The following is a 27,607-nucleotide window of genomic DNA, read 5'->3' as shown; positions in this document are numbered from 1 at the left end:
CGGCGCTCGCGACGCTAACGTGAAGCGACACGACTACGAATTCTTCTCGTGCAGAGTTGCGTAACCGGCAAAACAAGTCCACAGGGTGTGAAGAGGGCCCGGAGGAGGAAGGCCCGCTGGCGCCGCGCTCGTCGGTTGGGCAAAACTTGACTCCTCTGCGTTAGAATCGGCTCGGCGACATTTGCTTCGAGTCCGGCGGTTAGTGTGAAACACTAGACGAGACCGGACTATCTGAAAACGAGACCTTTTTGTGATCTGTTTCAGGAAACGTTGTCGTGACAGATAAAATGTCACCAAATGAGTCCCGCTCGGCCCAGGGCGAAGGCGGGCGGATCGTCAACAAGAGGAGGAGGACGCGTCGGTGTCGGTGTCGGTGTCGGTGTTTGCTTTCGCGGCCTCCGTCGAGCTAGCTGTTGATTTTTTTTTTGTTTGTTTGTTTTTTTTTAATCCTAATAGCGAGCGAGCGTCGACAGCCAACGGCGCGTCGGGGTGTGCTTTCTTTTGCTTTCTCTTTTTTTTGTTGTTTTTCTTTGGTCCTCCACGTTGGCCCGCCGCCTGCGCCGAGGGTGGGGCGGAGGCCACGCCCCTCAAGTCTTGCGCCGTATAAAAGCGTCGCTCTTCGAGGAAGTCAAACAGACGGGAACAAGTCGACGGGAACGACAATCCTTCACGTGGTCTTCGGTGCTCAGCGGCGGCAGGTAACCAAAATACTTTGATTACTTTTTTTACAGCAACGACATTGTCATAAGAATCATTCTTATTCTCAAGTTTTATAACCTTGCTTGAAAGTAGTCGCGGCGGGGGGGGGGGGGGCGTTTTTTTTTCCCCGGGTTGCAACGGAAAAGATGAAATAGAAGCCAAGAATAATTGCAGCTAAAAATGAAAATGTGAATCACGCTCGCTCGACGGGTCAGGCGGGTGTGGCGCGAGCGACGCCCTGGCGGCGTGTCACGTGACCGGTACCTGTACCGGGATTGCGGGGGGGGTTCCTCTCGCAATGTTTTCACTTACAGTTACTCGATGCGGGTGAGTGGACTTGAGTAGACTTGGGCTTTGTAACGGTGGTGGTTTTTTTTTTTTGGTCAGATCAGGATGCCAACCCACAAAGCGTTCGAAAGTGCAGGGAAGCAACCGGGGCTCCAGATTTGGCGTGTGGAGAAGATGGAGCTGGCAGAGGTGCCCAAAGAACTGCACGGAAGCTTCTACATGGGGGACTCGTACGTCATCCTCCACACCAGCTCCTCGCCGTCTTACAACGTGCACACCTGGATCGGTACCGAGCACGCACGCACTCCACACAAAACGGATGAATAAAGTGAACGCACCACCACCACCAGTCCGCAAACTGGATCCGTCTTCACGGTTTTGACTCCTCCCTACTCGCGCGATCGTCTTACTGCGGAAACTTGTCGTCTCCTTCAGAATTGCGTAACTGAAAAAAAAAAAACCCGGCAGGGATAGTTTTTTTTTTTTTTTTTCTTTTTTTTTGGGGGGGGGGGACAAAAGACGCGGCACGGTGGACCGAGGGACACTAGTTCCTGGAAAAAGGTCCACCGGGAAGGATCAGCGAGCGCGCGGGCCACCGTCGGCCCGTTTCGGACTCCCCGATCGTGACAATTACATCATCAAATCGGTACGTCGCCTCAATCTTATGGACGGGAGTCGTTTGCATATAACTGAACCGAAAAAAAAATGAAACTCGCTTTTGTTCGATGGGGAACGACGACGAGGACGCTGAGGTCGGGCGCGGCCGTCAGGGAGCACAACTACTGGCGTCCGTCAGGGAGCACAACTACTGGTGAAAAGAACGCGGTCAGGACCACGAATTCACACGTTTAGAAAACAGCTGAAAAGCTGCGGTACGTGGCGACTTTTGCAAAAGACAAAGAGAGAAACTCTTTGGCTTGGTTTTCACGGAAAAGTCACACGAAGGCGTCTTGAGGAAAAAATGACAACTTCTGATTCGCTCTGTCGTGATCCGCGAGCGCGGACTAAGTGGCTGAGTGACAGTCCCGCCCACCTTCAGGCGGGCAGACGTCGCAGGATGAGAAAGGCGCGGCGGCCATTTTGATGACGCAGCTGGACGACTACCTGGCAGGCGCCCCCACGCAGTCCACCGAGTTCCAGGGCCAAGAGTCGCTCACCTTCCTGGGATACTTCAAACACGGGCTCAAGTACCAGGTGATAGGACGCGTGGCGCCGCGCCCGTCTCGCCGCGCCCGTCTCGTCACGCGGCTGATGTTTCAGAAAGGGGGCGTGGCTTCCGGCTTCCGCGCGGTGGTGCCCAACCAAGCCGACGTCCGGCGCCTGCTGCACGTGAAAGGTCGCAGGCATGTGCGCGCCACCGAGGTGTCGCTGACCTGGGACAGCTTCAACAGAGGGGACTGCTTCATCATAGACTTGGGCAAGGTGAAAGGTCGAGGGTCGAGGCTCACTTTTTTTTTTCCCCCCCGGTCGTTCCTTCGCCTGACGGCGCCCGTTGCGTCGGCAGGACATCTACCACTGGGCGGGCGGCGACAGCAACCGCTACGAGCGGCTGAAGGCCACGCAGCTGGCCATCGACATCCGGGACAACGAGCGGCGAGGGCGCGCCGAGCTGCACCTGGTGGACGAGGGCGACGAGCCCGAGGAGGTCATCGAGGTGGTCGACCCCTCCGTTTTATTCCGTCTGCTAAATTTCTGCAATCTGTGTCAAAAATCAGGTTTGCTTCCCGGGCAAACAGAAATTTGGAGGCTATGGACAAGCTGGAGGAGGTCGCCGAAGGGCTCTCAAAGTAAAAAGTGACATGAAAGTTGAAAATGTTTTTTTACGGGCTTCCCGGGCGTGGAGGCCGCCCCTTGGCCCCTCCCCCAAGGCAAACAGAGGCCCGCCCTTGTGCGGCGTTGACGACGTCCATCCGTTTCTCTTCCCTTCCTGTACTTTGCCATCTCCGTGCCTCTTTGAATCCCCCTCAATGCTCTCGGACCTTTTTCCTGCCTTCTTTTGCCCCCGTCTGGTCTTCAAGCCTTTCCTCGTCCATAAAAATTTCGACTAAATACTTGACTTTGAATCTACTCGAGCCGACTCGTTCTCGTCCGTCCGAAATTCTACTCCACGCCGTTCTATCGGGTGCTTTTCTACGTGGCGCATTTGGTTCTGTTGGATTCCAGGTTCTGGGAGCCAAGCCCGATCTGCCTCCGGGATCCAGTGACGCGTGTACGGTTCAAAAGTGCAGAAATCCGGGCTCACTCTACAAGGTGACAGCGCGGCGCGACGCGACAGAGGCGATCCGGGTCGCGACGTCACAAACGTGCTTTTCCCCGAAAAGGTGTCGGACGCGTCGGGCAAGATGGCGCTGACCCTGGTGGCCCAGAAGAACCCCTTCAAACAGGACATGCTCTCCTGCAAGGAATGCTACATCTTGGACAACGGCCAAGACAACAAGATTTTCTTCTGGAAAGGTAGCAAGCTAGCTAGCCTAGCGTAGCGGCCTGACCCCGGAGGCGGATAAAAGTTCTGTCGGGTCGTCCAAATATCACGCCGTCGCAGTCCCTGCGAATCCAACTAACGATATTGGCCTTTCCCCGGTTGCTCGTTATAAGTGCACATTTTCAACTCCAAGTGCTCCAAATGTCAGTCGGCCCATCGCAAATTGTTTTTATTGGAAGGAGCAAATATTGTGGCGCCGATGCTACTTCCTGACGTTTGGCGCCTTGTTTGTAGGTCGCGAGTCCAACCCGAAAGAGCGCAAAGCCGCGCTGAGCCTCTCCAACCAGTTCATCGAGGACAAGAACTACTCGGACAAGTGTCAGGTAAGCGGTCGTCCGCGCAGCTTGACGGAAGCCCCGAGTCCGTCTCCGCCTCACCCCGGCGGACTGGCGACCGCCTACAGGTCCAGGTCCTGCCGCAAGGGGCCGAGAGCACCCTGTTCAAAGAATTCTTCGAGAACTGGCTGGACAAGGACGAGAGCACGGGTCCGGGCAAATCCTACACGGTGGGCAGCATCGCCGTCGTCAAGCAGATTCCCTTTGACGCCGCCAGTCTCCATGACAACAAGGTCATGGCTGCCCACCACGGGATGGCGGACGACGGATCGGGGAAAGTGCAGGTACTTCCGGTTTCTCCAGGCCACTTCCCGGCGCCCCAGTGCTACGTCGCGTTCCTCAATGTTGAGCTTTTTCCCGCTCGTCAAGACTTCCCGTTACCTCCTGCTGATTTCCGTCACGCAGGTGTTTCGCGTGGAGGGCGGCGATCGCGTCCCAGTGGACGCGGCGTCGCACGGGCAGTTCTACGGCGGCGACTGCTACCTGCTGCTGTACTCGTACCACAGCGGCGACAAGGAGAAGCACATCATTTACATCTGGTCAGTCAGCGTGCCGGCTTCAGCTCGCTTCGCCTTTTGAGCGAGTTGGCGTTGACGGTCGGACTCGAACCCCTTCAGGCAAGGCAACAAGTGCAGCAAAGACGAGCTGGGAGCCTCCGCCATTTTGGCCGTGGCCCTGGACGACTCCATGGGAGGCGTGGCCGTTCAAGTGAGACTTTTCTCCCAAAACGTGCTTTGGCTTGGACTTTTATTGTGAAAGCAGCACCTCGCAACTCTTGTTTTGTTTTTTTAAACACGCTTGTGCAGCTTTTATTGTCAAAACAGAGACGTGGGGCTGCTCAAGCGAGACTTTTATTTTGAAAATCTACGCTTCCCCATTGGGGGGAAAAACAAAAAAAATCCAACCCTGCTTCCTTCCATCTGCTCCAATCCAACTTTTGTCACGACAAGCAGGAAGCTTTCTCCAATCTTGCGTGTTGTGTTGGCGCACAGGTGCGCGTGAGCCAGGGCCAAGAACCCCCCCACCTGTTGAGCCTGTTCGGCGGCAAGCCCCTGGTGGTCTACCTGGGCGGCACATCCCGCAAGGGCGGCAACACCCAGCCGGCCGCGACCCGTCTCTTCCACATCCGCCAGAGCTGCACCGGGGCCACCCGTGCCGTCGAGGTGAGTGCGCCGGGGGCTGGGCGGGGGGCGGGGCCCACCAGTCGTTCCCCGATTTCCCCCCCCCCCCCCCCCCCCACCCCGTCGGACTTCCTCTTCCTCCCGCTTTCCGACGTCTCAGGTGCCGGCAGACGCGTCCTGTCTCAACTCCAACGACGTCTTCGTGCTCAAGTGGCCCAAGGGGACGTTCGTGTGGAAGGGGCGCGGGGCCACGCCCGAGGAGACGGCGGCCGCTAAACACGTGACGGGCGTCCTGGGCGGCGGCGCCCCCGCGGAGGTGGCCGAGACCAAGGAGCCCGGTCAGCAACCGCGTCCCGGGGTGGGGGTGCCGGTCCGTCGACGGGCCTTGGTACGCGAGCCGACCGGTTGTTGTTCTGTGCCCCTCACCAGAGAGCTTCTGGAAAGCGCTGGGCGGCCGCAAGGACTACCAGACCTCCGTGGTTCTGAGGACCGCCAAAATGTGGCAGCCCAGACTCTTCGGGTGCTCTAACGCCAGCGGACGCCTCACTGTGAGGGCGACTCTTGACTTCTTTGTGTACTTTGTGACTTGAGCTGAACGATAGAAAGGAAAGGTGGGCAGAACGTGCCAGCCTGAGGCGGTCCGGTCTTCTGGACCCCGCTCGGGCCTACCGACAAGCTGTCTTTTGTTTATTTTGCCATCAGTTTTTGAGCAATCGCCCGGGTTACGTTACGCTGCCGTGTCGTTCTTTACTTGGGCAGGAACGGTTCTCAAAATACGTCGTGACCTCCTCTTCTCTGAATCAATCAAATAGATAAGGACGCGTTTTTGTGAGCTTGACGGAATGGCCCTGTACATTTTTTTTTTTTTTTTTTTTTTTACACTCTAAGGAATATCTTCAAAGCTCCTCAAATATTTGACCGACTGCCGGCATATCGTCAAGCGGTCAGTCCAAATCAGGCGTTACCCGAAAATATCTTGAAAACCAAAATCAAGCTAGTCAAATATGTCCATTCACACGTCAGCCAGTCGAGTGTATTATTTCTCGGTCGGGGTTTTTTTTTTTTTTTTTTTTTTAAACGCCGGTCAGAGGTGGGAGAACTTTCCAGGAATGGTTCGGGAAGGTCAGCGTTTTTGAGCCAAAATCAAAACGATGATTTGACAACGTAGAAGATGGCTTTGCCTTTTTCCACCACGTTTCATTTCACTTTACCGGGTGCGTAGGTGGAGGAGGTCCCCGGAGAATTGGATCAGCTGGACCTGGAGACCGACGACGTGATGATTCTGGACACGTGCCAGCAGGTGGCTCTTCTTCTTCTTCTTCTTCTTCTTGACTTCCTGTTTCAGCCTCTCCACTGGCTGACCTCTTTCCTGTCCAAAACGAGGCGAGGCGGAGGCACTTTTTGTCTTTTTTTTTTTTTTTTTTTTTCACCTTTCCTCCGACGTTTGTTCCGTCCAGCTCTTCGTTTGGATCGGGAAGGACGCCAACGAGCCGGAGAAAAGCGGAGCCGGACGCATCGGTAAATCCGGCGGGAAAGGCGGCGGGCCCCTTCCCTCCCCCCCTGAACTTTTGTTTCCCTTGCAGCCCAGGAATACTTGGAGTCGGACCCGTCCGGCCGCCACGGCGTCCCCGTCACCACCATCAAACAGGGGGAGGAGCCGCCTTCGTTCACCGGATGGTTCCACGCCTGGGATGCCGCCTTGTGGGATAAAGACCTGCTGGCCCGAATCGGCGCCCGTTAGCGCGTTCGCTCACGGCAGCGCACGTCGCCGCACTTTAGCTCGCGTTAGCACAAGAGGTCGCAAAAACGTTCATCTTAGCGAGAAGTGGCGCAAACTTGACATTTTTGACGAAGTGACTTTTGTTTGGTATTTTCAGCAAGTCAAAGGAATTGCTTTGAAGAAGCTCATCAGGTCAGTTGGCAGATTTGGATTTTTGACTTCAAACGACACTTTGAGACTAAAAGAAGAGGGAAAAATTGCGTTTTGCTCTCTCTTCAAATAAGAAGCCTCAGATGTTTTTCGCTCAAAATACGAGCAAATAATTGGATGAGATTTGTGTTTTTGCGGCCTTTTACGTAGTGTTGCATTGCAGCTTAGTCGCTTTTCTGTCTAGTGGGCGGGGTCCAATCGACAAAGCGCTCTTGGGCAAAAAATGGTGGCAGGAATGGGAATAAAAAAAAAATGTCATCAGGAGTGTGCGCCGTGTCAACTTTTTGCTTTTTGCGATCTCTCCCCAAACCTTTTTTTTTTTTTGTTTGGCAAAAGGCCCGTCGAGGCGCACGTTTGTTTGGAGTGGAATCTTCCTTTCTTCGCTCGCCTTCTGTCCGCTTGCAAACGACTGTAGACGGGAAACACCTTTATGCTTTTTAATAAACCTCAAAATGAGCCTTGTGTGTGTGTGTGTGTGCTGTCGTCAGCATGCGTCAGTGCTGACCGGCACTTTGTGGGGATTAAGAGGGTTGGAATTAAGGCCGACGACGGCCGGCTCGGACCTCCTCGCGCATTTGGACGTCCTCGCTGGGCAGCTGCAAGATGACTCAAAAGGCGGTCCTGATCACGGGATGTTCCTCCGGCATCGGGCTGGCGCTCGCCGCGCGTATCGCCAATGACGAGAAGAAGAGGTTTATGGGTAAAAAAAATCGGATGCGGTTACCATTCGGTTGGGTTTTGTCGGGCGCGGCCTCAACGCGTCCTACGACGCCTCTCGAAAAGTAGCCGGAAAGAGCGAGAAAAGCTATCCCAGGATGCATTGTGTCCAGACACAACAATCCTCGCTGTTGTTTGTCTTTAAGACTGTCTGAAGCAAGTCGGGCGACTCATCCCAACACCAGTGGACACAAATGCTTTGTTTGCTTTTTGCTTCTTCAAACGTGATGTTAGCGACCACGGAAGCTAATTTTACGATAGCATTGGCGGCACCTGAGTGCTCTTGCAAAACCGGCCAAATACTTTCCCAACTGTGTAAGTGAGGTTTCGCGACGAGGCCGTGTTCCGTTCGTGGTTTCAGGCCTCTGGTGAACGTCTTACGTTTTGGCGTAGAAGAAGAAGAAAATGCTCCTTTGAAAGGCGCATTTTCTTTCTATATGGAAAATATTCAGTTCCCTGGGCCTGTGTGAAAGAGTCCTGGGCCCCGCAACCTCAGAAGTGGTTGGGCCATCCTCCTGCGGCAGCGCCAACTGAAATCCAGCATTTTCTGGAACTGAGCGCCAATTTTGGCCCAGTTCTCCTTACGCAATTGTTTGAATCCGGCAAAACCGACTGCCTCTTTAGGTCTTGCCACTGCATTTTAGTCTGATGAGAGCCACGACTTTGAATCCAAAACCTTCATTTTGTAATCCGGCAAAACCGGAGGCCTTTTCCAGCACCGACTGCCTCTTTAGGTCTTGCCACTGCATTTTAGTCTGATGAGAGCCACGACTTTGAATCCAAAACCTTCATTTTGTAATCCGGCAAAACCGGAGGCCTTTTCCAGCACCGACTGCCTCTTTAGGTCTTGCCACTGCATTTTAGTCTGATGAGAGCCACGACTTTGAATCCAAAACCTTCATTTTGTAATCTGAAGCCAGCGAGAAGTGGACTAGATGGTATTTTGGATCTTGAACGCAAGTGGTCTTCAGCTTTGAGGTCACAAACTAATGGCTGAACATTGTCATTCGGGATTTTCAGACAAAGAGTGGAATTGACGGTTGCTTGCATCAATCTGAGCAAGTGGTCCAGGTCCCGAAGGAGCGAAGCGGCCCAAGACCATCACACGACCACCAGATTTTTCTGAAATGTCGTTCTCCATTAGCAGCGGATGTCTTCCCGAAAGCTCCGCTTTCTACTTTCTCAGTCCGTCTCATATTCTCCCCAATCGTTCAGATGTTGTTTCTTGAAAAGTGAGACGAGTCTTTATGCTTACGGATGTCTCACGACCTCTGACCTCAACTGTGGTGGTGCAGTGAGCGTCGCAGTCGTCTTGTGGCTCATCTTTGTCGACCGGCCACTCCTGGGAACCTTTCCCCACTCTTGTTTTTCCATGTTTTTCTCCGTGGGAGGATGATGATGCTCATATTTCTTTCCAAACGGCTTTTGTAACCTTTTCCCGTCCGATCGACGTCGCCGACTTTACTTCTGGTGTCATGTAGTCGCACCTCTTTTCGATCTTTGTCAGACTTGATTTGGCGGTGGGGACGGGATTCTGTTGAAGCGATTTCTTGATTGAAGTCAATCAGGCCAAAAATGATGAGGAGGCACGATTTAATGACTTTTCCACACGGTGCCGGGTGACTTGATAGTCCCCCCCCCCCCCCGCCTTCATGAATCAAATCAGAGTCACTGACGGTGCAGCGGTACACACGGCCGTGACCTTGCGCTTGCGCCTCGTGTGTCGCAGTGTACGCCACCATGAGGAACGTGAGCAAAGGTCAAGCCCTGGTGGAGGCGGCGGGTCGCGCTCTGGGTCGGACGCTGGAGATCAAGCAGCTGGACGTGTGCGACGAGATCTCCATCAAAACGTGCGTGGAGAGCCTGCCGCAGCGCAGGGTGGACGTCCTCAGTGAGTCCGTCGTACGCGCCGCCGTCGCTAAAGTATCATTTCACGGAACGAATACTCATAAGGCCTTCTAGTTCTTTATGTAGTTGACAAGCTCGCGAGGCTCTTCAAAATCGGCAGACAAAGAGCAAACCTCGATTGGAGATCTTTCCTCTCGGCTGGATTTGAGCTTTTGGCGCGCTTGACTTTTCATGCTCGACTTTTCATGGCAGTCAGCAACGCCGGCATGGGCCTGATCGGGCCCATCGAGTGTCAGTCCGTGGACGAGATGAAGACGGTCATGGACACCAACTTCTTTGGCCTGGTGAGGCTGCTCAAGGAGATCCTTCCTGACATGAAGCGCCGCAAGAAAGGTCACATCGTGGTCATCAGCAGCGTCATGGGCATCCAAGGTCAACCCTCCCGCCGACGCCCATTCGAGGGAACTTTAACCAAAACTCCTCGTGTGCCCTCCAGGGATCCTCTTCAACGATGTCTACGCCGCATCCAAGTTCGCCGTGGAGGGATTCTGCGAGAGTTTGGCGGTGCAAGCGCTGAGGTTCAATCTCAAGTAAGCTGCACTCACGAGACGGAGAAGAAGACCTCCACCGTGTCCATTTAGTGGACTTGCTGGCCACTAATGTGGATGGCAAAAGTATTGACACACTGCTCTTAAAACTGTTGTTTGCTCCCAAACCTGAAGAAACTCTCTGGCATGTCCCAATGCTATCTTTGCGTCTGATGGGTGTCCGAGTTCCATTGACCTAAATCAATATTTTCTTTCCACTTCCTGTACAAACTATACCAGTTCGCATGCCGGGAGTGTCCCATTACCTTGATCAGAAAACCACATTTTCTTCACTCTCTTGATCACTTTTGACACGGTATTCTTGTCCCGTTGCTCCAGCATCAGCCTGATCGAACCGGGTCCGGTCATCACAGAGTTTGAGCGTAAGGTGTACGACGAAGGCCTGAAAACTGATTTGAGCAACGCTGATGCCGTGACGGCGGACATGTTCACCAACATCTACCTGAAGAACTACAAGCAGATCTTCGAGACGCTGGGTCAGACGGCCGAGGACGTGGCTGAGGTATGCGTGCGCCTCCCAGACTCCAAGACCACCTCCCTGAGCGCCTTGCAGGATTGCCCGCCGAAGGGACTCTGGGAGGAACTCGGGGAGTCCGTAGCCAGGGTGCCTAGCGTAGCACCTCCCGGAGCAATTGCAGTCGAGGCTGCGAGGAGCCCTTCCGGGAGTGCTTCTCCACAGGGCTGTATTCTCAGCACCTTACCCGAGCCACTCCAGGACTGGGCCCTGAAGTTACTTGCGGAGTGACTTCGGAAAGGAGCTTTCAGGATTGCTCCCCCGCCCGCGGTGTCTGCAAGAGGGCTTCCAGCAGCAAAGTGCCAGAGCACCTGGTGTCTCTGGGGCAACCGTGATCCTCGGGGCAACCGTGCGAGTGACTCCCAGATCACTTTGCCCGAGTCCCTGCCGAATGACCTCCGAGAGCTTCCCCTGAAGCAACTCCCAGAGGGATTCCGGGAGCGCCGCGCCACGCCACGGCACCCGCTGGAAGCTCCCGCAGCACTTTGCCAAAGTGCATCCTGAAGGGACTTCCGGAGCCACTTGTCAGAGTCACTCCGGGAGTACCTCTGAATGAATGAACTTGAATGTGATCCCGAAGCGACCCCCGGAGTCGTGTCGGAGCGCTTTATTGCCGCACCTGCCAAAGCGCCTCGAGGAGCTCTTCTCGGAGGCACTCCGAGGGCACTGTCCCGGACAGAGCCTGGGGAACCTCCAGGAAGTGGCTCACGGAGTTCCTTCCCTTCCCGGCCTTGAGCTAACACATCTTTGGTCTCCCCTCAGCACACGCTGAAGATCATGACGTCGGACAACCCTCCGTTCCGCCACCAGACCAACACGCTGTACACCCCCATGACCACGCTCAAGTACGCCGACCCCAACGGTGACCTGCCCATCGATACCTTCTACAAGATGGTCTTTGAGCACGACAAGATCTTCAACGCCAGCCTCAACTTCCTCAAGCTGCTGCGTTGGCGGAGCAGACGCAGCTTCACGCTGGACAAAAGCAGCTGACGTGTCATTTCCACCATTTTCCAGTCTCTACAAGTCCATTTATCACGGGTTGCGCTTTGCTTTTAGCCACGCCCCCAGAGAGTCACGTGACCGCCACAGCGACCTTTTTGAACGCAACAGCTTCTTCTTGGGAGGAAGTCGCCATCAGTAGTGAGCCGCCTCCTTTCAAAGCTTTCTTCGCAATATTAGCCCAATAAAAATGCAAACACATCCCATGGAATAATGGCGTAATGGCGGCACGCTTTAGCAACTGCTTAGGGCGTTTCGGCCTCGCAGTTGTGAGGACCGGGGTTCAAATCCCGAGTTTGCACCTTCTCCCCGTGCCGCGAGTATTCCGCTGTCCTCCCACGTAGGTAGGTTTCAGTGAAGCTCCGAAACTGCCCGTGGGCGTGGATGTCAGCGCCAATGGTTGTTTTGCGATTGGCCGGCGACCAATTGAGGGCGGATCCCGCCTCGCACCCGAAGCCGACCGGCAAAGGCCCCGGCGCTCCCGCGACCCGCGTGAGGATAAGCGTGCGCCTCAGAAAATGGATAAAACATTGAAATAAGGCATTGAGTAAAACCTGCAATATTACAAGTACTTTACATATTCTTATATAAATAATAACGCGGGAAATTAAATATATACGTCTCGCAAACAAGCGTGCTAGCATGACTGAAGACTAGCGAGTTCCTCTCGAGTGTGACTGTGAGTGCGAGTGGGTTGTTTTTTTTTTTCGGTCTAATGCTCCCGCGACAATTGTGAGGATAGGCGGCTCGGAAAATGGACGAATGGCTCCAGCAGGCCCGCGACGAGAGAGGAGAAGCAGAAAGGAACGCGGAAGACATTGCGCTGCACGTGGGCCCACGGCCACCGGGTGGCGACAAACTTTTACGCGTGTACGCTCCGCGCTGACATCCGGTGGGTTTGTGGCGTCATATCCGCGCCAATCTTGTCCGACGTCGATTTTGCAAGCGGCTAACGTCAGATTGCGGGAGCCTTTGCGGTCCGTCGTTATCTTGGCTTGGCTTTAGCCATGCTCTCGGGCGACGCAGTTGTTGCTCATCGGGACTGTTGGGCCTCGCACGCCTCCTGAGGCGGCCTCTTTGCCGAACGTCGCTGCGACGAGCTCGAGCTCGATCTCGGCCGGACGTTAGCGTCGCTAAAGTCCCCGCTCATTCGGCCTCTCGGGCTCGCTCGCGTCGCGATGGCTTCGTCGTCCGGCGCCGACGACGACCTGACGATCCCTCGCGCCGCCATCAACAAGATGATCAAGGAGACGCTGCCCAACGTGCGCGTGGCCAACGACGCGCGCGAGCTGGTCGTCAACTGCTGCACGGAGTTCATCCACCTCATCTCGTCCGAGGCCAACGAGATCTGCAACAAGTCGGACAAGAAGACCATCTCGCCCGAGCACGTCATCAACGGTGAGTGGTGGTGGGGGGGGACCGGGGGACCGGGACACCGGGGGACCGGGACACCGGGACACCGGGACTGGCACCGGGACGGGAACGCCGACGCCGACGGTTCGACCGAAGCCACCGCGCCACAATCTCGATGGGCTCCGTGGCCCCCGAAAGCACCTCAAACTCGAAAACAACAAAACCAAGTCCAAGAAAAACGCGGACAGAATCCTTTTGCTACTTTTGGTCACAATGGCGTAAACGTTGACTTGTTTTTGGGCATCGCTCGTGTAGTTTGTCCCTGTTTTCCCAGAAGCGGCCGTCGCTCGTTTGTCAAGATGTCCAGAAAAACATCAGCGTGACCGCGTGCGGGTCAGGTCAGTCGCGACCGGGACCGGGACCGGGACCGGCCCGTGTCGTCCTCACGTAACTTTCAGTGCTTCGTTGCTATTTTAGCGAGTGTCTTTAAGCCTCGAAGAAAACGTTTCTTCTGTGACGCGGATACAAAAGTGTCGCTTTCAACGGACGACTTTCTTTCCCCGATTGGTTGACGAAAATGCGTCTGAGAAATCGGCCACGGGCGGCTTTTCTCTCCGGCGCACGCGATCTGGTCAAAGTAGCGCAACAGGGCTCCGCCGCGAGGCCCTTTCCGGTTGCAGAGGGCGACCGCTGACGCTGCCTCGTCACCCGCAGCGCTGGAGAGTTTGGGCTTCGCCTCGTACATCGCCGAAGTGAAGGATGTGCTGCAGGAGTGCAAGACGGTGGCGCTGAAGAGGAGGAAGGCCAGCTCGCGCCTGGAGAACCTGGGAATTCCCGAGGAGGAGCTGCTGCGCCAGCAGCAGGAGCTTTTCGCCAAGGTAAGCGTGCGCGCCAAGAGGCAAAAATCCGGGCCGAAACCGAGAAGCGGGTCGCCGTGCGGATTTGACCGGCGGCCGACGTAAATCCGGGCCAAAACCGAGAAGCGGGTCGCCGTGCGGATTTGACCGACGTAAATCCGGGACGAAACCGAGAAGCGGGTCGCCGTGCGGATTTGACCGGCGGCCGACGTAAATCCGGGCCGAAACCGAGAAGCGGGTCGCCGTGCGGATTTGACCGGCGGCCGACGTAAATCCGGGCCGAAACCGAGAAGCGGGTCGCCGTGCGGATTTGACCGACGTAAATCCGGGCCGAAAACGAGAAGCGGGTCGCCGTGCGGATTTGACCGGCGGCCGACGTGTCCCCAGGCGCGGCAGCAGCAGGCCGAGCTGGCGCAGCAGGAGTGGCTGCAGATGCAGCAGGCGGCGCAGGCGGCCCAGATGGCGGCGGCCGGCGCCGCCCGGCAGGCCGGCTCCTCCCAGGACGAGGACGACGACGACGACGCGTGAGAGGCCGAGCGGACGGCCGCCGCCGCCGACTTTGACCGTTTTGTGGAAATTGGCAACCGTTGTGGTTGTTGGGACTTTTTGTTTCTTCTTCTTCTTCTTCTTCTTCTTCTTGTTGGTCAAGTGTCGACGTCGCAGTATTACTGAGCCGTGTCACCCAAGATGGCCGCCAGCGTGTCAAAGATCATGATCACAATGCTGATTCGAGGGGCCGTTTGTGTTCACTTGTTCATTCCGCAGACTTCAAGCAATAAATTTTTTTTTTTTTTTACACTGCTTCTTCTTCTTCTTCTTCTTCTTGTCTTAGCTTCTCAGGTCCCTTCACAAAAGCTCGGAAGGAAATGTCACCCATAAATGTTTTAATTGCACTGGATAAAAGCCCCCCCCCCCCGAAAAATTCTTCAATCGGTGGACTCGTTTCCTTGCCAAAATGACGGTGTGCCCCCCCTGCCCCCCCCCCATGTATGCAAATTCAGCACCCCCTAAAAAAAAAAAAAAAATCCACTTGAGGCCGATCTCGAAGTCGGAATCGTCTTTCTGGCGCATACCGGTGGGGGAAAAAAAGGTTTCGCCTGAGGCAGCATTTGTGGACGGGCCGTCGCCTCCGAACGTTTTGGTACTCGTTGGTATTTTCTGCAATTGATGTCGAAATGTTTTCTTGTCAACGAAGCAACAGACGAGCGCAAATTTTGCAAACGCTCGCGCTCCTCACGCGGCGGCCGAACGTATGAAACCGCTCAGCGCCGGCTGCGGGTTCAAATCCCGGTGTGGAGTCTGCACGTTGTCCCCCGTGCCTGCGTGGCTTTTCTCCGGGTACGCCGCCTTCCTCCCGAGTCCCGCTAGCTCGTTCGAAGGCCGGGAACCGCCCGCGGGCGCGAGTGCGAATACCGGCGGTTGTTTTTCTTCTCTGTGGCCTGCGACCATTTGAGGGCGCGGCCCGCCTCTCCCCCGAAGACGGCGCGCGGCGAAATGGACGCACGGCCGTCGGCGTCCCCCGCAGGTCGTCGGCGCTGCGCTCGCTCCTCCTCGGCAGGTAACTCGTCCCGCCGCAAGAATTCCTGTTTTTGCGCGTTTCCTTGACGTCGTTTTGCTTCTTCATCAGGGTCGGAACAACGAAATCCACGTCGCAACTTTCAAGGGACTCGACTGCGTGCGTGTCGTCCATCTTGCGGTACGTGCGCCTCGACTGTGTGTACAATCTCTCTGAAGCGTAAATCTCGCCTGGGTTATTGAATCGGGTTCAAAATTTGGGGGATGTAAAATAAAGACGTGAATGAAAGCATGAAAATGTTGTGCTATCAAGTCAATATTCATAATTGGTTTATGGTTTAACACGTTTGAAAACGTACACCCACGTGGGGGAATATCCATATTTCCCTCCCTTCAAGTCTAAGCGCACGGCCGAGTTGCACAATCAGATTGGAAATCCGCTTGGAATCGGCCAAAATGAGTCGGGACGGAAGGCGCGGCCGATCAAGTCGAAGAACGTTTCCGAGCGGTCCCTTCTTTTCAGATGCGCATTTTGTTCCTGCCCTCAGCAGATTTTTCTCCTTATCTTGTAAATGTGGGACTCATTTGAACTTTTTTTCCGGTGGTGTCCTTGTGCACGAAAATGTTTTGGTGATGATATTCAAATGTGGCAAAATGAGCATTTGTGTCACTTTTTGTCAACCCCCCCCCCGTGGGCAGCGATTAGGCTCCGCCCACCCACGCTGAGAAAGAACAAAGGTGACCACGACCCTTTGAACTTCTGCACCGGAAAATGGATCCGCTCCCCGTCGGCACGGACGGCCGCCGTCGAGAGCCGACCGCTTCTTTGCCCGCACGTGGCCGGCGACCGCTCCGGGGCGCAGCTCGCCTCCCGCGCCGAGTCGGCCGTGCGCCCCCGCGTGGAAAATCACTGGATGTTGTTGTTGTTGTTGTAAAAGAGCAATAAAGTGACATGTGGAATTGATTCAAGACGCATATTTCAACAATTAACGACGAGCTTATGTAAGATTGCGGTGCAAAGTTACGTAAGGCCTTCGCGTTGTTCTCTCGTGCAACATCCCCGGCGAGCGATCCCAAACAAAAGTCAAACGCCTCTTTGACTCTTGTCACCTCCGAGATGTTCTTTGCGAGCCCTTCCTTGGTTCCGACCCCCCCCGGGGGGGGGGCACATCATCGAAACCTCGCCCTAACCCTTCTGGCCTTGCTGCCTTGTGCCTTCTCCTCATCATCACTTTGCCAGTCTTGACGTTCAACGTCCCCGAACGGACTTGTGGGCTCTGCGCTCCCCCCCCCCCCCCACAAGAACTCGCTTTTGTCCTTACCACCGCCCCCCCCCCACACACCACCCCCACCGGGATGGAATTCTGCGGATTTGTTTGGCAAGCTTTTTTTTTTTTTTTTTTTTTTTTTTTTCCAGCGACTGCCCCTCCGCGTCGATCCGGGTTCGGACCGGTTCTCGGGGCTTCGTTCTGACTAATTGACAGCCCAACGTTGTAATTGGCGTACAGAAGTTAGCGTTGAAAGGCAGCGAGTGAAGGCGGTTTCTGCAAATAATTCAAAAGAAAAGTCCGGACCCTCGTCCGGCCCGCGAGATGTCCCGCCGGGTGTTGGATGTTGCAGTCGCTCACCAACGGGACGGCCAAATGTCGCCGGGTCCACGCGGCGCTTATTGTTCTCCGCTCCGGAAGAATTCGCTTGTGTGCGTGTTATGGAATCAAAACTTTTTGAATTGAGAACATAACTGCGTGTGGGACGTTGACCGACCGACGGACTCCGCAAGCGTCGCATTTGGGGGGGGGGGGTGCAACGGATGACTTTCACTCTTTTTTGGCCTTCCCAAACAACAGCGCAAAAAATAAAGAAGGATCCCGGAAGTTTTCTTTGCCTTTCCATCGTGGAAACCGTCAAGATTTCCACTGTTGGCCAAAAGGTGACCTCTTGCTACCTTAGCTTAGCTTAAATGCGCAGCAGCGCGTTTGAGTGCTAATAATAGGAACGATATCGTTTGAACATCATCACGATGTATTGCAGTAATTGTCACGCTGCAATGTTGCCGTATGGATAAGCGGCCAATCCGCTGCAAGATCGATAAGTGAGCGGCAGAGGAACGAACCGCTTGGACGTGCTCATAAAACTAGCACGGCCGTGACCATGAATTAATGTCACGAAGACGCAAAAATGGCTTTTGTCTGCATTTTAGGCTTCGTAGTGAATCTGTATGTGATTATTTTATGAATCATGCGCCCCCTTTCTGTACTTCTGTGCGCAAACGTTAGGCTTAAAATAGCTGATGAAATGAGAAATGAGCGGTGTTAGGATTGCGCTACTGACTCCCCGACCGTAGACTTGATTTGAGGCTGAACTACTGCTCAGTGCTGCAGTAAAACTGCAAATACGCCTTTTCGTCCACACCAAATCCTTCTTTAGTGAACTACTAAGCGTCTGTTTTTTTTTCCAACATCTTGTCCCCATTTGTATTTTCCATCTTAACAACCAAAAGCAAAAAAAAATCCTCAGCAGGATTGGGGAGAACCTTCCAGAAGGCGGACCGCCTACAGGACCGCTCACGTTGCTCATCGGTGTGTTTGTTTGTTGTCTGCGTCGCTCACTTTTTTTTTTTTTTTTTTTTGTGGAGTTTGACGCACTCAAGCGTTGACTGACTGAAATTAAAATTGAAATTCATGACGTAAACAAAGCGTCACGCGTGGTCCCGATTTTGCCTTTTCCCGCCGACGATCTTTGGCCCGCAGGTGACTCGGTGGGAAATCGCCACAAATTTCAAGATGAAACCCATCTCGCGCGCACGAACCCATTTGGGGATTTGGTCCGAACAAACGCACTCCCGAGATGTTACGGGAGGGTCTCGGTCGTAGCATCCATCCGTTTCCTGAGCCGCTCGCTTATCCTCACAAGGGTCGCCGGAGTGGCCGAGCCTCTCCCGGCTGTCGGCCAATCGCAAGTAGGTCAGACCAAAATGTGATACCTGAGGTCCAATGTCAGAGCAGTAAGTCTCAAGAATTAGCTGAGCGAGCCTCCACGTTGAGCTCTTTTGGGTGCGTACCGGGACTTGGCAGCTTCCTCGACGCGTTGAGGCGTTTGTGACGGTCGGGCTCCGAGCTACATTAGCGCAGCGATGCGCGACTGTCCGGACGTCGTCCGCGTAGCGAGCTAACTGGCCCCGCCCCGTCCTCAGCCTCCCACAAAGTCTCGCGCGCTCACTCGGCACTTTTTAGACACTCACGCTTGTCTAAAACTGCCGTTAGCCGCCGGCCACGTTAGCGCACGCGTACGTTGGCTCATCTCGCTGCATTCTGCTCTATTTTTGGCTGCTTGAAATGAATCGTATGCATCATCCCTCTGTTGATTATGACTCCCCATCCACCTTCGACTGGAAAATGGAAAAAAAAATCTGACTGAAAGTTTTTGATGGCAAAATGTCGTCGTTTCTTCCAATCTCGCAGCGGCACCGGACTCAGCGCATGACTCAAGTTGAACGCCGGTGGCTTTTTTTACACGCCGTCCGCCATTAACTACTGGAACTGCTTTGTCGTCTCACCGTGGCAACACACATCTTCGTACACGGACGTAGTTGGGGGGGTTTCTAACCCTTCTCTGCCGGGGCTTGGGATTGAGCTGTTGAGCAAAGGCCCACATCTAAAATGCAGCGCCGCCGCCCTCTGTTGACTCGTCCAACTTCTAATGTATTGACGTTTACAGAAAGATCCCCCGTCGCCCCATATTTTTATCTTCTACCGAGAAAATGTGCCGATGTCAGGTACACGGCCCGCCACAGCTGCCACCTACAAGGATCTGGTCATTATTAGCTAACCCGGACAAGGTGAGGCGCAACACCTTCCACGCCTTCGCGTGGAAAAGCGTACTTCAAAACATCACTCGTAACCGTTGGGGGTGGGTCACGTCATTGGCTGGAATATCCAGGGTTCCGTCCCCCGTTATCAACCCGTAGGGCCCCATCCCAAAAGGAGGCCGTAGTCCTGAAGGAGAAGTTCTTGTCCTGACGGAAGAGTCTCGACTTGAAAGTAAATTGGCCTACCGGGCCCTACGCGGTACTGAATGCACAGAGAAGGTTCAAGTCCCGAGAAAAGGTTCTAGTCTCGACCGAGAGAGAAGGCTCTCCAATTGTGCCTGATCCGAGTCAGGAATCGCGTGACCCGTCAATCGACACGGGCATCCGAGTGGAGATGTCAAGTTTATTCGAGAGCAGAAGCCAGTGGAAAAAGTCAAAGAGGACAGAGGTCAAAAGGTAAAAAAAAATGGCAAATCACACCAGTCACTGGTGGGTCACACGTTTTCGGCAAGAGCGTCACGTCACTGGCTGTGATCTGCAGGCTCCTCCCCCTCCTCCTTCAACAGGCAAGTTCGTATCAGGGCTTCCGTGACGATGTACGGATCACAGTTGGCGGAAGGACGGCGGTCCTCGAAGTAGCCCCGTTTGTCCTCGCCCACCGCTCGCGGGATTCGGATGCTGGCGCCTCGGTTGGCCACGCCGGCAGAGAACTGGTCAATGTTGGAGGTCTCGTGGTGACCTGTCAAACGCCGGGCGTTGTCCAGTCCACCTTTAGGGTCGTAGGCGCGGATGTGGAAGTGGTGACGTCTGGCCAGACGCTCGATGGCTGCCTCTATCACCCTGACCGCAAAAACAAAACGCAAGCTACGTCATTTCAAATATGGGCTTGAAGCAAAGAGAGAGAAGGTTCTAGTCCTCGGAGTGGTTCAGTCCCAAGCTAAAGTTTCCCTCCCAAGTCGGCAGAGAAGGTTCTTTTCACAAGAGAAGTTATTTGTCTCAAGGAGAGAACGTTCTACCCCCAAGTACGTTCTTATCCCCAGGGAAGGTCCTAGTCTCGAGAAACCTTTCTCGCCCCGAGAGAACACTTGTAGTCCCGAGAGGTTGTCTGGAAAGAAGTGCTACTCCCAAGAAAGAACGTTTGTCATCTGGAGAATGGAGCTATCCCCGTGGAAGAATCTGAGAAGGTCTCTTCAAAAGCAAAGTGCTAGTCACTACAGAAAACGCTGTGGTCCAGAAAGAAGGTTCCTCAACCTCCGTGACGGGTCTAGTACAGAGAGATTATCATCCCCAGAGAAAGAAAGTATACTGGTTGCAAGTAAGGCATTAGTCCCAATAGAGAAGACCCTTGTCCTAAGAGACTGAGGTCAAGTCTCCAAATTCACACCCCCAGAGAAGGTTCCTTTCCCCAAAGAAGTGTTAGTCCCTAGAGAAGAAGGTTCCCTTCCCAGTGACGATTCTAGTCCCAAGATAAGGTCTCGTTCCAAGGGGGAAGGTTTCTACTCTTGAGAGGTGTCCAGTCCCAGAAAAAAATCTTCTAGACCCTTGAGGGTAGTTTCTAGTCCCAAGAGTAAGTTCTAGACCCAGGAGAAGGTTTTTGTCCCGAGAGAAGATTCAAGGCTCAACAGAGGTTACTAGTCTGAAGAGAGACGGGTGGAGTGCCGAGAGGTTTTGTCCCTTGTTAAAGTTCTAGGGCTATCAGGCCCTAGTCCCCAGAGAAGGTAGTAGTCCCAAATTAAGATTGTAGCATCAAGGGTGTGAGATTGTGCATGTTACTCACTTGAGTCCTCCCTCCTGCCTCATGTCCTGCGTGCTGAAGTTGGTGTGGCACCCTGCGCCGTTCCAGTTTCCTGGGATGGGCTTCGGGTCAAAGGATGCAACCAAGCCAAAGTCTTCGCACACTCGATGCAGGATGAAACGAGCCACCCACAGATGGTCACCCATGGCGATGCCCTCGCATGGCCCCACCTGGAACTCCCACTGGAAATGCAGCACAACACAAACCGTGACCACTGGAAACTCTTTGAATTGTAATGAGTTCTTCAATTGTTTCAACGCGAAGTCATTTGAGCGCAACACGCTGGACCACACGTAGAGCGTCACGAGTCGCCCGCTGGCCTATCAAGCATCAACACGGGACTTCAGATCAGCGTTAGGAACACAGATCATCGACCCCTAAGTTGTGATCTTAGCCGAATCCACGTGACTGCCGGAGCTCCGCCAATCTGACTGTCGATGTACTGCTCTAATCTTTCCTCCCTCTTCAACGAGACCTCGAGATGTTGGATCGCTCCTCCGTTTGGAGCACGATTTCGTCCACAACCCGCCACCTTTTCTGACTCATTTTTGGAGGTCATTTCTCATCCCGACCGCTTCACGCTCTGGTTCCTCATTGGAAGGCGTGCCGGTGGGGCTTTTGAGTGTCCTCCAAAAAGGGTGGGTACACTGAGCTCCTGTTCCCCCACGTAAGGGCGCAAGGATGCCAGCGAGGACCAATGGGGGCAGGCCCACCCGCCGGGGACTCACGTACGTTGAACATTTTTATCGAACCCCCACCCCCCACCCCACTTCCACGTACACACACGTGGACACTACCTGCGCCGGCATGACCTCTGCATTGGTGCCACAGATCTGCACACCGGCATACAAGCAGGCTCGGTAGTGAGCCTCCACCACGTCTCGTCCGTACGCCTTGTCGGCGCCCACGCCGCAGTAGTAAGGACCTGAGGGAGCAACGCCGCGACAACTTGTTAGCAGCGAACGGGCAAAGGTCGAGCGGCTCAGTGAATAGCAAGGAGGATTGGCGGGGGCGGGGGGCACGCCTCACCTTGGGGTCCCGGGAAGCCATTGCAGGGCCATCCGAAAGGGTGTCTGTCAGTACCCAGCAGCGTATACTCCTGCTCCATCCCAAACCAGGGATGCTCATTCTCCACCAAGCTCACGATGCGACGACACCGGTCTCGAAGGTTGGTCTCTGAGGGCCCGTGAGGTACAGGATGACGGGATGAGATGAGATGAGATGAGAAGCAAACATAAATAAAGGACCAGAACCTTGACTTTGGAAGCAGAACCACCTCTTTGGGGATTAGTACTTCTCGCTGGACGAGTACTGTCTTCAGGACTAGGAAGTTCTTTGACACTAGAACATTCTCTCACTGCTCTAGAATTTTTTTCCATCCTCGGACCTGCAAAGTGCTTGACTATAACTTTCTCTTGGGAGTACAGTAGTACCATCTCTCTGGAGCAGAACCTTTTCTGTCTCTGTCTCAAATACTCTCGAAGTTCTTTGAGAGTTGAACATTCTCTTAATGGTCTAAAAAAAAAAAAAATCTTTCAGGACCAGCAAAGTGCTTGACTATAACCTTCTCTACCATCTCTCTGGACCAGAACCTTTTCTGTCTCCGTCTCAAATACCCTCTAAGTTCTTTGTGAGTAGAACATTCTCTTACTGGTCTAAAAAAAAAATCTTGAACTCAGGACTATAACCTTCTCTTGGAAGGAGTGCAATCTCTCTGGACCAGAACCTCTTCGGTCTCTTGGAACTCAGAACTAGTACTGTCACTCAGAGAAAATACTCTGAGGCTAAAACCTCGTCTTTGGACTAGAGCATTCTCTTGAGAGTGGAACCTTTCTCTGGGCACTCTTGGTCTCTCCACCGCGACCGCTTTTCACAAGACTCTAAAATATCCGCGCTAGAACGGGCTTTGGGACCAGCGCCTCGTCTCCGAACGTACCTGCGGGTTGCTTGTTGTACTTGAGCACCTCGCACAGGACCAGCTTGTTGGGGTCCTTCCTGAAGGGGTCCCGGAACACGGCAGCAGGGACCAGGAACATGTCGCTGTTGGATCCTTCGGACTGGTACGTGCTGGACCCGTCAAAGTTCCACTCGGGAATATCTGGCGCGTGGCGAGCGAATTCACGCGTCATTGATTGCATGGTTATCAAATTGAGGTCATAACACGCGCACATACGGTTGCGCGCGTGTGTGTCTCTCTCTCTCTCTCTCTGAGACTGTGGTTAGAGCGTCTGCCTCACAGTTCTGAGGACCAGGGTTGGATCCCGGCCGGCCCCGCCTGCGTGGCGTTTGCATGTTCACGGGTGGCTTTTCTCCGGGTGGGCCCTCCGCTTTCCTCCCACATCCCAAAAACATGCGACGCGACTTGGACCCCCTAAATTGCCCCGTCGGTGCGGTTGTGAGTGCGACTGTCGTCTGTCTCCGTGTGCTCTGCGATCGGCCGGCGACCGGTTCGGGGCGTACCCCGCCCATCGGGATAGGCTGCGCGGAGCACTCCCCGCGACCCTCGTGAGGATAAGCGGCAAAGAAAACGGACGGACTTCTAGCGTTCTCCAATTGAGAGTTTCTGGGATCGGCTCATAACAAACGGATGCCGTATCAGAATAACGTTGGAAAAAAGTGGGAATTTGCCCCTCTTTTGGGCAGTCACGGCACCTTGTGGTGGTTTTGCGTGTCCCGATGAGCCCAGCAACCGAGACTTAAGTTGTCTGGGCCTTCACACCCCCCCGCTGGGGTCACCAGACGGAGCACGGTTACATAAACCCCTATGACGAGTACAAAAAAATGGATCTCGGTTACGTGGGTCAACAACCCCAAGGAGCCAAATTATTACATGTAATTGCAATTTTATAATGCATACGGTATGAAAATGCATGTTTGAATTATTAACATGGTTGCAAATGTATAACAATGCCCACCAACGTAAATACAAGTAGAAATTAGTTTGCGTTGTCAACTTATTGGACTGAAAATGTACCTAGAATTTTACAACATGGATGTAATTGGCGTGCTTGCGATACGATATAAACTTTGACCGTTAATGTCATGATGTGCTTACAAACTTGACATTAATGGGAATTTATCCAAGAATGTTTTTTTTCGGATATGTTCCTGAATGTAATTCAATCACACGTATGTAACCCGTGGAGTTTGCTGTTTTTATTGTAGATTTAATGCATTTATACCGAACGTGATTGGAAATTCACAACCATCTACTGTTTTTTTTTTTTTTTTGGGGGGGGGGTTATTTTTAATTTGTTTGTTTGTTTGTGCCGGAAGTCCCGCCCCATCTCCGCTCGATCTTGAAAATAGAATGCACGGACTTCTTCTTTGCAGTTTAGCAACGTTGAATTTAAATGGTTTTTTTTTTTTTATTGGACTGTTTGCATATTTGAAATATTTATAAAGTACAAGCAAAAATAAATAAGTGGAATTTCATGTTGAAAACAGCCACTTTAAATGATGACATATGACAATGTAAGTACACGTTTATAACACAAATGAATCCCAGCGCATGTTCGTACCACTAACATAGTGACATATATTTATAACATACTATTTATTAGGTGTTTTTTTTTTTAACGTGCAACACATTTACAAAACAAAAGCAGTTGCATTCTTTTTATTCCTAATTCCAAATGTATACATTTATGTTAATAGCAATGTCGTTTTTTTTTTTTGTATAATTTTTGTGTAATTACATGTTTACGGTGCTGTGAAGAAAATTGTCAACCTTTTAACTGTAAAGTCGACCGCAAGGAAAAATATGACAAGATCAATGCATTTGCTGACTTTCCTTGTTGAGCATTTTTTTTTTTTGTTTGCATCGCTGGGCCGGTGAAAGTATTCCCAAAAACATCGGCAAGCGATTTTTCTTGGACACTATCCGATGGTTCATGGCGCTGTAGTTTTTGGGCATTTTCGCCCGAACGGGTTAATCGCGAGTACACGAGTACTTCTCCGTTGTCGTCGCTGAGTGTGCGGCATCCGCTCCCTTATCCTCACACGCAGTCGAAGGCTTGAAGTCCGGCGACGCGAGTACCCGAGCAAATACCGGTAACGGATTGGAAGGGATTTGGCGCGCACGGACGGCGCAGGTTTACCGACTAACCTCGGATGCTTTTGGGTTCCGAGTCCAAGGTCCTGGTCTTGCAGCGCAGACCCTCTCCGGTGCCGTCGATCCAGATGTAGGTGACCTGGACCTTGTCTCCCTGGGGGAGCTCCACGTACTGCTGCCTGACGATCTTGTTGAGCTCGGCGCTCCTCGCGGTCGACATGCTCACAAATCGAAACCTGGACGGAGAAGATGAGGAGGTGAACTGGTCTCAGCTGTCAATCATCCCTGCGGGGTCCGCGGGTCGCGCGCCTTCTTTTATACGGGAGCTCCCCGCCTCCGACGGGCCGGGCCGGGCCGGGCCGGGCCGCATCGGTGGTGGGCGTTTCCTCGACTCTGACTCCGTCGCGATAAACGAGTCCTTTTTCGAAATGTGTGGTCTTCGTTGCTATGGTAACGACCGACGAACGCCTCCGTCAACGAGTTTCGCAGCCCAGTGGAGGATGACGGCCTTCGTCACACGCGATCATCTGCGCTCTGACGGCGACCTCTAGTGGACACCGTCAATCGCGGCAGCTGCCGTGCCATGACGGGAGAAATCATCCATCAGTCCATTTTCTTTGCCGCCTATCCTCACGAGGGCCGCGGGCGTGCTGGAGCCTATCCCGGCTGTCAACGAGCAGGAGGCGGGGCGCGTCAATCGCAGGGCACATTGAGACAAACGGCCAATTCGTGGCCAGGATCGAACCGGGGACCTCAGAACTGTGAGGCCGACACTGACCCGCGGTGCAGCCCGGGAAAAATCAAATCACTTCACAGCCCCGCACTTGGCAATGATTGACAGCCCCTAATTGGGCAAGGAATTTTTTTTTTTTTTTTTTTGGGTGGGGGTCATTGAGAAGGGACCACAGATTGAGCCTGGTGGGACTCCCCTTGTAGGGTGAGCAGGCTGCGGCGGATGTCGAGTGAACAACATTGATGGCATAGTCTTGGTGAGTGTTGCTATCTCATCCGTAAAACTCTATGGAATTATATTTCATATCGTGGATCTCGTTTGCTGACAACACGCAAATGTGGTCATTGCGATGCATGTGCGCGCAATCGTCACATCGCAGGGTCCGCTGCAGGGAAGCGGGGCAGAGCTCAGGGCTAAACTGGGGGGGGGCGTATGTCACCGGGGTGCATCCGCCGCAAAAAAACTGTGCCAGGGGGGGGGGGGGGGGCGTATGTCACCGGGGTGCATCCGCCGCAAAAAAACTGTGCCAAACAAATATGAGCGTTCATCTGAGATGTCACGCTGTGGCGACCCCTGACGGGACAAGCCGAAAGAAACTTACTCGATTGGGGGGAGCAAAAAGATTAGCACGACGCAAGATGCTTTCAGGGACACTGCGTAAAGGGGAGTGGTACCTTCTTTTTTTGGTACAGCGCAGCATTGGAAAAATGCCATTTTAGGGAAAATTATGAAATGAACGCTTTAGTCAGAAAAATCGGATACTCACGCTGCGGTGATATGGAATTGATTTTGTTTGATTGAAACAAAAAATAGACTCATTTTTTTTCTTAATCTAGTTGTCGGGAATGCAACATTATTAATGTCCTTTCACCATCGTTGTTGCTGTCACGTAGGACAAAAAGTCCATGTTATTTATTGTTATGATCATATTTCATTTTTCCTCATGTTTTTGAGATTGCAGGCTGGCAATAATGGAGAAATGAAACATTTTGAGGCCGTTAAAAAAAAAAAAAAAAAAAAGACTCAAAAGTTCGTCCATTGGTGATGGTGGGAACTTGCAAAGTTGACCAAAAAAAGCAGAGCCAAACACCGAAACATCGCTAACGAGTCGTCAGTCCGCTCACCCATGAAGCTGCTGCAAAGTTCCACCTGCAAGGTTGCACCCCGATGGCTCAACTTTATTTTGAGCGTGAAACTTAACAAAATGTCTCGTGAGTGCTTCAGAGGCTCATCGCGCTTTCCATAACATAACAATAATTGTCACGATAACTTCCTATTCTTATGGTTACGTCACAGTGCGCGTGCCCGCCTGTGCACCAATGCGCGTCAAACACCCACGTGGCCGGCGTCAGGCCGCGATGACGTCACCGGGCCTTTCCCGGACGCCTGGTGGACAACGCGTGTCATGGCATCGTCTCGAGAGCCCCCGGAAGTCCGGAGGCGCCTTCGAGTGGCTTCTTCGTTCATACGAAATCGCGATTGGAGTCAAAGATGCACAGAAGTATTTTACGATATACAGAAGATGGTACAAAGCGAAGGGACATTTGAGTCAATCATTATACTTTAGGAAAAGGACACTCTGTCTCTTTTAAGAATCCCCCCCACCCCCCTCCCGAGGACACAGATAAATATATAAGATTATTGTTGTGAGTTCAGATCAGCGTTCAATGGCCAAGATTGGAATAACACACAAGGATTTTGGATTGTTTGCCACTTCCAGGCCACCGTACTCCGGAAGACTAAACAAACAGCGACGAAGAATAATCGACATTCCATTCATAAAAAAATGGAGTGACAGTTGTTTTTGTTTTTTTTTTTTTTTTTGCCCGCATTGGGTTACATTTTTTTTTTTTCCTTTATTGAACATTAAACAGAACAATACAATTCAACGCAGAAGACAATTTGCCAGGGGGGTCAAAAAGAAGATTACATTCTACAAAAAAACATG

General features: G+C 53.1%; 4 protein-coding genes across 7 annotated transcripts; 3 read left to right on the top strand and 1 right to left on the bottom strand.

The window, feature by feature from the left end:
* The first annotated feature begins 547 nt into the window (after window positions 1-547).
* LOC133503254 (gelsolin-like) lies at window positions 548-7,312 on the top strand. Of its 3 annotated transcripts, none has more exons than XM_061824685.1 (17): window positions 548-698; window positions 1,087-1,273; window positions 2,027-2,181; window positions 2,248-2,409; window positions 2,492-2,641; window positions 3,151-3,237; window positions 3,309-3,441; window positions 3,704-3,792; window positions 3,873-4,088; window positions 4,210-4,343; window positions 4,422-4,512; window positions 4,797-4,967; window positions 5,086-5,263; window positions 5,355-5,473; window positions 6,148-6,225; window positions 6,383-6,443; window positions 6,509-7,312. In XM_061824685.1, exons 2-17 carry the CDS (start codon window positions 1,093-1,095, stop codon window positions 6,664-6,666), a joined length of 2,163 nt encoding a protein of 720 aa, XP_061680669.1. In that variant the 5' UTR covers window positions 548-698; window positions 1,087-1,092; the 3' UTR covers window positions 6,667-7,312. The 3 variants fall into 3 exon arrangements, with proteins under 3 accessions (XP_061680669.1, XP_061680671.1, XP_061680670.1); XM_061824687.1 differs by having other exon boundaries at window positions 563-698; window positions 1,092-1,273; XM_061824686.1 differs by having other exon boundaries at window positions 595-698; window positions 1,083-1,273.
* Window positions 7,313-7,379: 67 nt separating this feature from the next.
* On the top strand, window positions 7,380-12,092 carry zgc:109982 (uncharacterized protein LOC553564 homolog). 2 transcript variants are annotated; one of them, XM_061824688.1, is made up of 6 exons: window positions 7,380-7,555; window positions 9,302-9,463; window positions 9,673-9,852; window positions 9,917-10,010; window positions 10,347-10,530; window positions 11,305-12,092. In XM_061824688.1, the coding sequence occupies exons 1-6, from the start codon at window positions 7,459-7,461 to the stop codon at window positions 11,533-11,535; spliced, it is 948 nt and encodes a 315-aa protein (XP_061680672.1). In that variant the 5' UTR covers window positions 7,380-7,458; the 3' UTR covers window positions 11,536-12,092. The 2 variants fall into 2 exon arrangements, with proteins under 2 accessions (XP_061680672.1, XP_061680673.1); XM_061824689.1 differs by lacking the exon at window positions 7,380-7,555 and adding an exon at window positions 7,773-7,887.
* A 330-nt stretch (window positions 12,093-12,422) lies between these two features.
* dr1 (down-regulator of transcription 1) lies at window positions 12,423-14,511 on the top strand. The gene is made up of 3 exons (XM_061824690.1): window positions 12,423-12,942; window positions 13,612-13,775; window positions 14,142-14,511. The coding sequence occupies exons 1-3, from the start codon at window positions 12,723-12,725 to the stop codon at window positions 14,280-14,282; spliced, it is 525 nt and encodes a 174-aa protein (XP_061680674.1). The 5' UTR covers window positions 12,423-12,722; the 3' UTR covers window positions 14,283-14,511.
* Window positions 14,512-19,479: 4,968 nt separating this feature from the next.
* On the bottom strand, window positions 19,480-26,918 carry glulb (glutamate-ammonia ligase (glutamine synthase) b). The gene is made up of 7 exons (XM_061824911.1): window positions 26,784-26,918; window positions 24,981-25,162; window positions 22,809-22,970; window positions 21,902-22,048; window positions 21,670-21,797; window positions 20,855-21,054; window positions 19,480-19,917 (listed from the first exon to the last, which is right to left on the bottom strand). The coding sequence occupies exons 2-7, from the start codon at window positions 25,144-25,146 to the stop codon at window positions 19,599-19,601; spliced, it is 1,122 nt and encodes a 373-aa protein (XP_061680895.1). The 5' UTR covers window positions 25,147-25,162; window positions 26,784-26,918; the 3' UTR covers window positions 19,480-19,598.
* Window positions 26,919-27,607: the final 689 nt, after the last annotated feature.

Source organism: Syngnathoides biaculeatus, chromosome 7, assembly GCF_019802595.1.
Source record: "Syngnathoides biaculeatus isolate LvHL_M chromosome 7, ASM1980259v1, whole genome shotgun sequence".
Taxonomy (NCBI): domain Eukaryota; kingdom Metazoa; phylum Chordata; class Actinopteri; order Syngnathiformes; family Syngnathidae; genus Syngnathoides; species Syngnathoides biaculeatus.
This window is presented reverse-complemented; position numbering and strand designations above follow the sequence as displayed.

Coding starts and splice junctions, on each gene's coding strand:
- LOC133503254 (XM_061824685.1), top strand. CDS start 1,093: ATGCCAACCCACAAAGCGTTCGAAAGTGCAGGGAAGCAACCGGGGCTC. Junction 2,182..2,247: donor AACACGGGCTCAAGTACCAG/GTGATAGGACGC, acceptor CTGATGTTTCAG/AAAGGGGGCGTGGCTTCCGG. Junction 6,444..6,508: donor AAGCGGAGCCGGACGCATCG/GTAAATCCGGCG, acceptor TTTCCCTTGCAG/CCCAGGAATACTTGGAGTCG.
- zgc:109982 (XM_061824688.1), top strand. CDS start 7,459: ATGACTCAAAAGGCGGTCCTGATCACGGGATGTTCCTCCGGCATCGGG. Junction 7,556..9,301: donor CGAGAAGAAGAGGTTTATGG/GTAAAAAAAATC, acceptor CGTGTGTCGCAG/TGTACGCCACCATGAGGAAC. Junction 9,464..9,672: donor GCGCAGGGTGGACGTCCTCA/GTGAGTCCGTCG, acceptor TTTTCATGGCAG/TCAGCAACGCCGGCATGGGC.
- dr1 (XM_061824690.1), top strand. CDS start 12,723: ATGGCTTCGTCGTCCGGCGCCGACGACGACCTGACGATCCCTCGCGCC. Junction 12,943..13,611: donor GCCCGAGCACGTCATCAACG/GTGAGTGGTGGT, acceptor CGTCACCCGCAG/CGCTGGAGAGTTTGGGCTTC. Junction 13,776..14,141: donor AGCAGGAGCTTTTCGCCAAG/GTAAGCGTGCGC, acceptor ACGTGTCCCCAG/GCGCGGCAGCAGCAGGCCGA.
- glulb (XM_061824911.1), bottom strand. CDS start 25,146: ATGTCGACCGCGAGGAGCGCCGAGCTCAACAAGATCGTCAGGCAGCAG. Junction 21,798..21,901: donor TGGCTTCCCGGGACCCCAAG/GTGAGGCGTGCC, acceptor TTGCTCCCTCAG/GTCCTTACTACTGCGGCGTG. Junction 21,055..21,669: donor CAGAGGTCATGCCGGCGCAG/GTAGTGTCCACG, acceptor CTGCATTTCCAG/TGGGAGTTCCAGGTGGGGCC.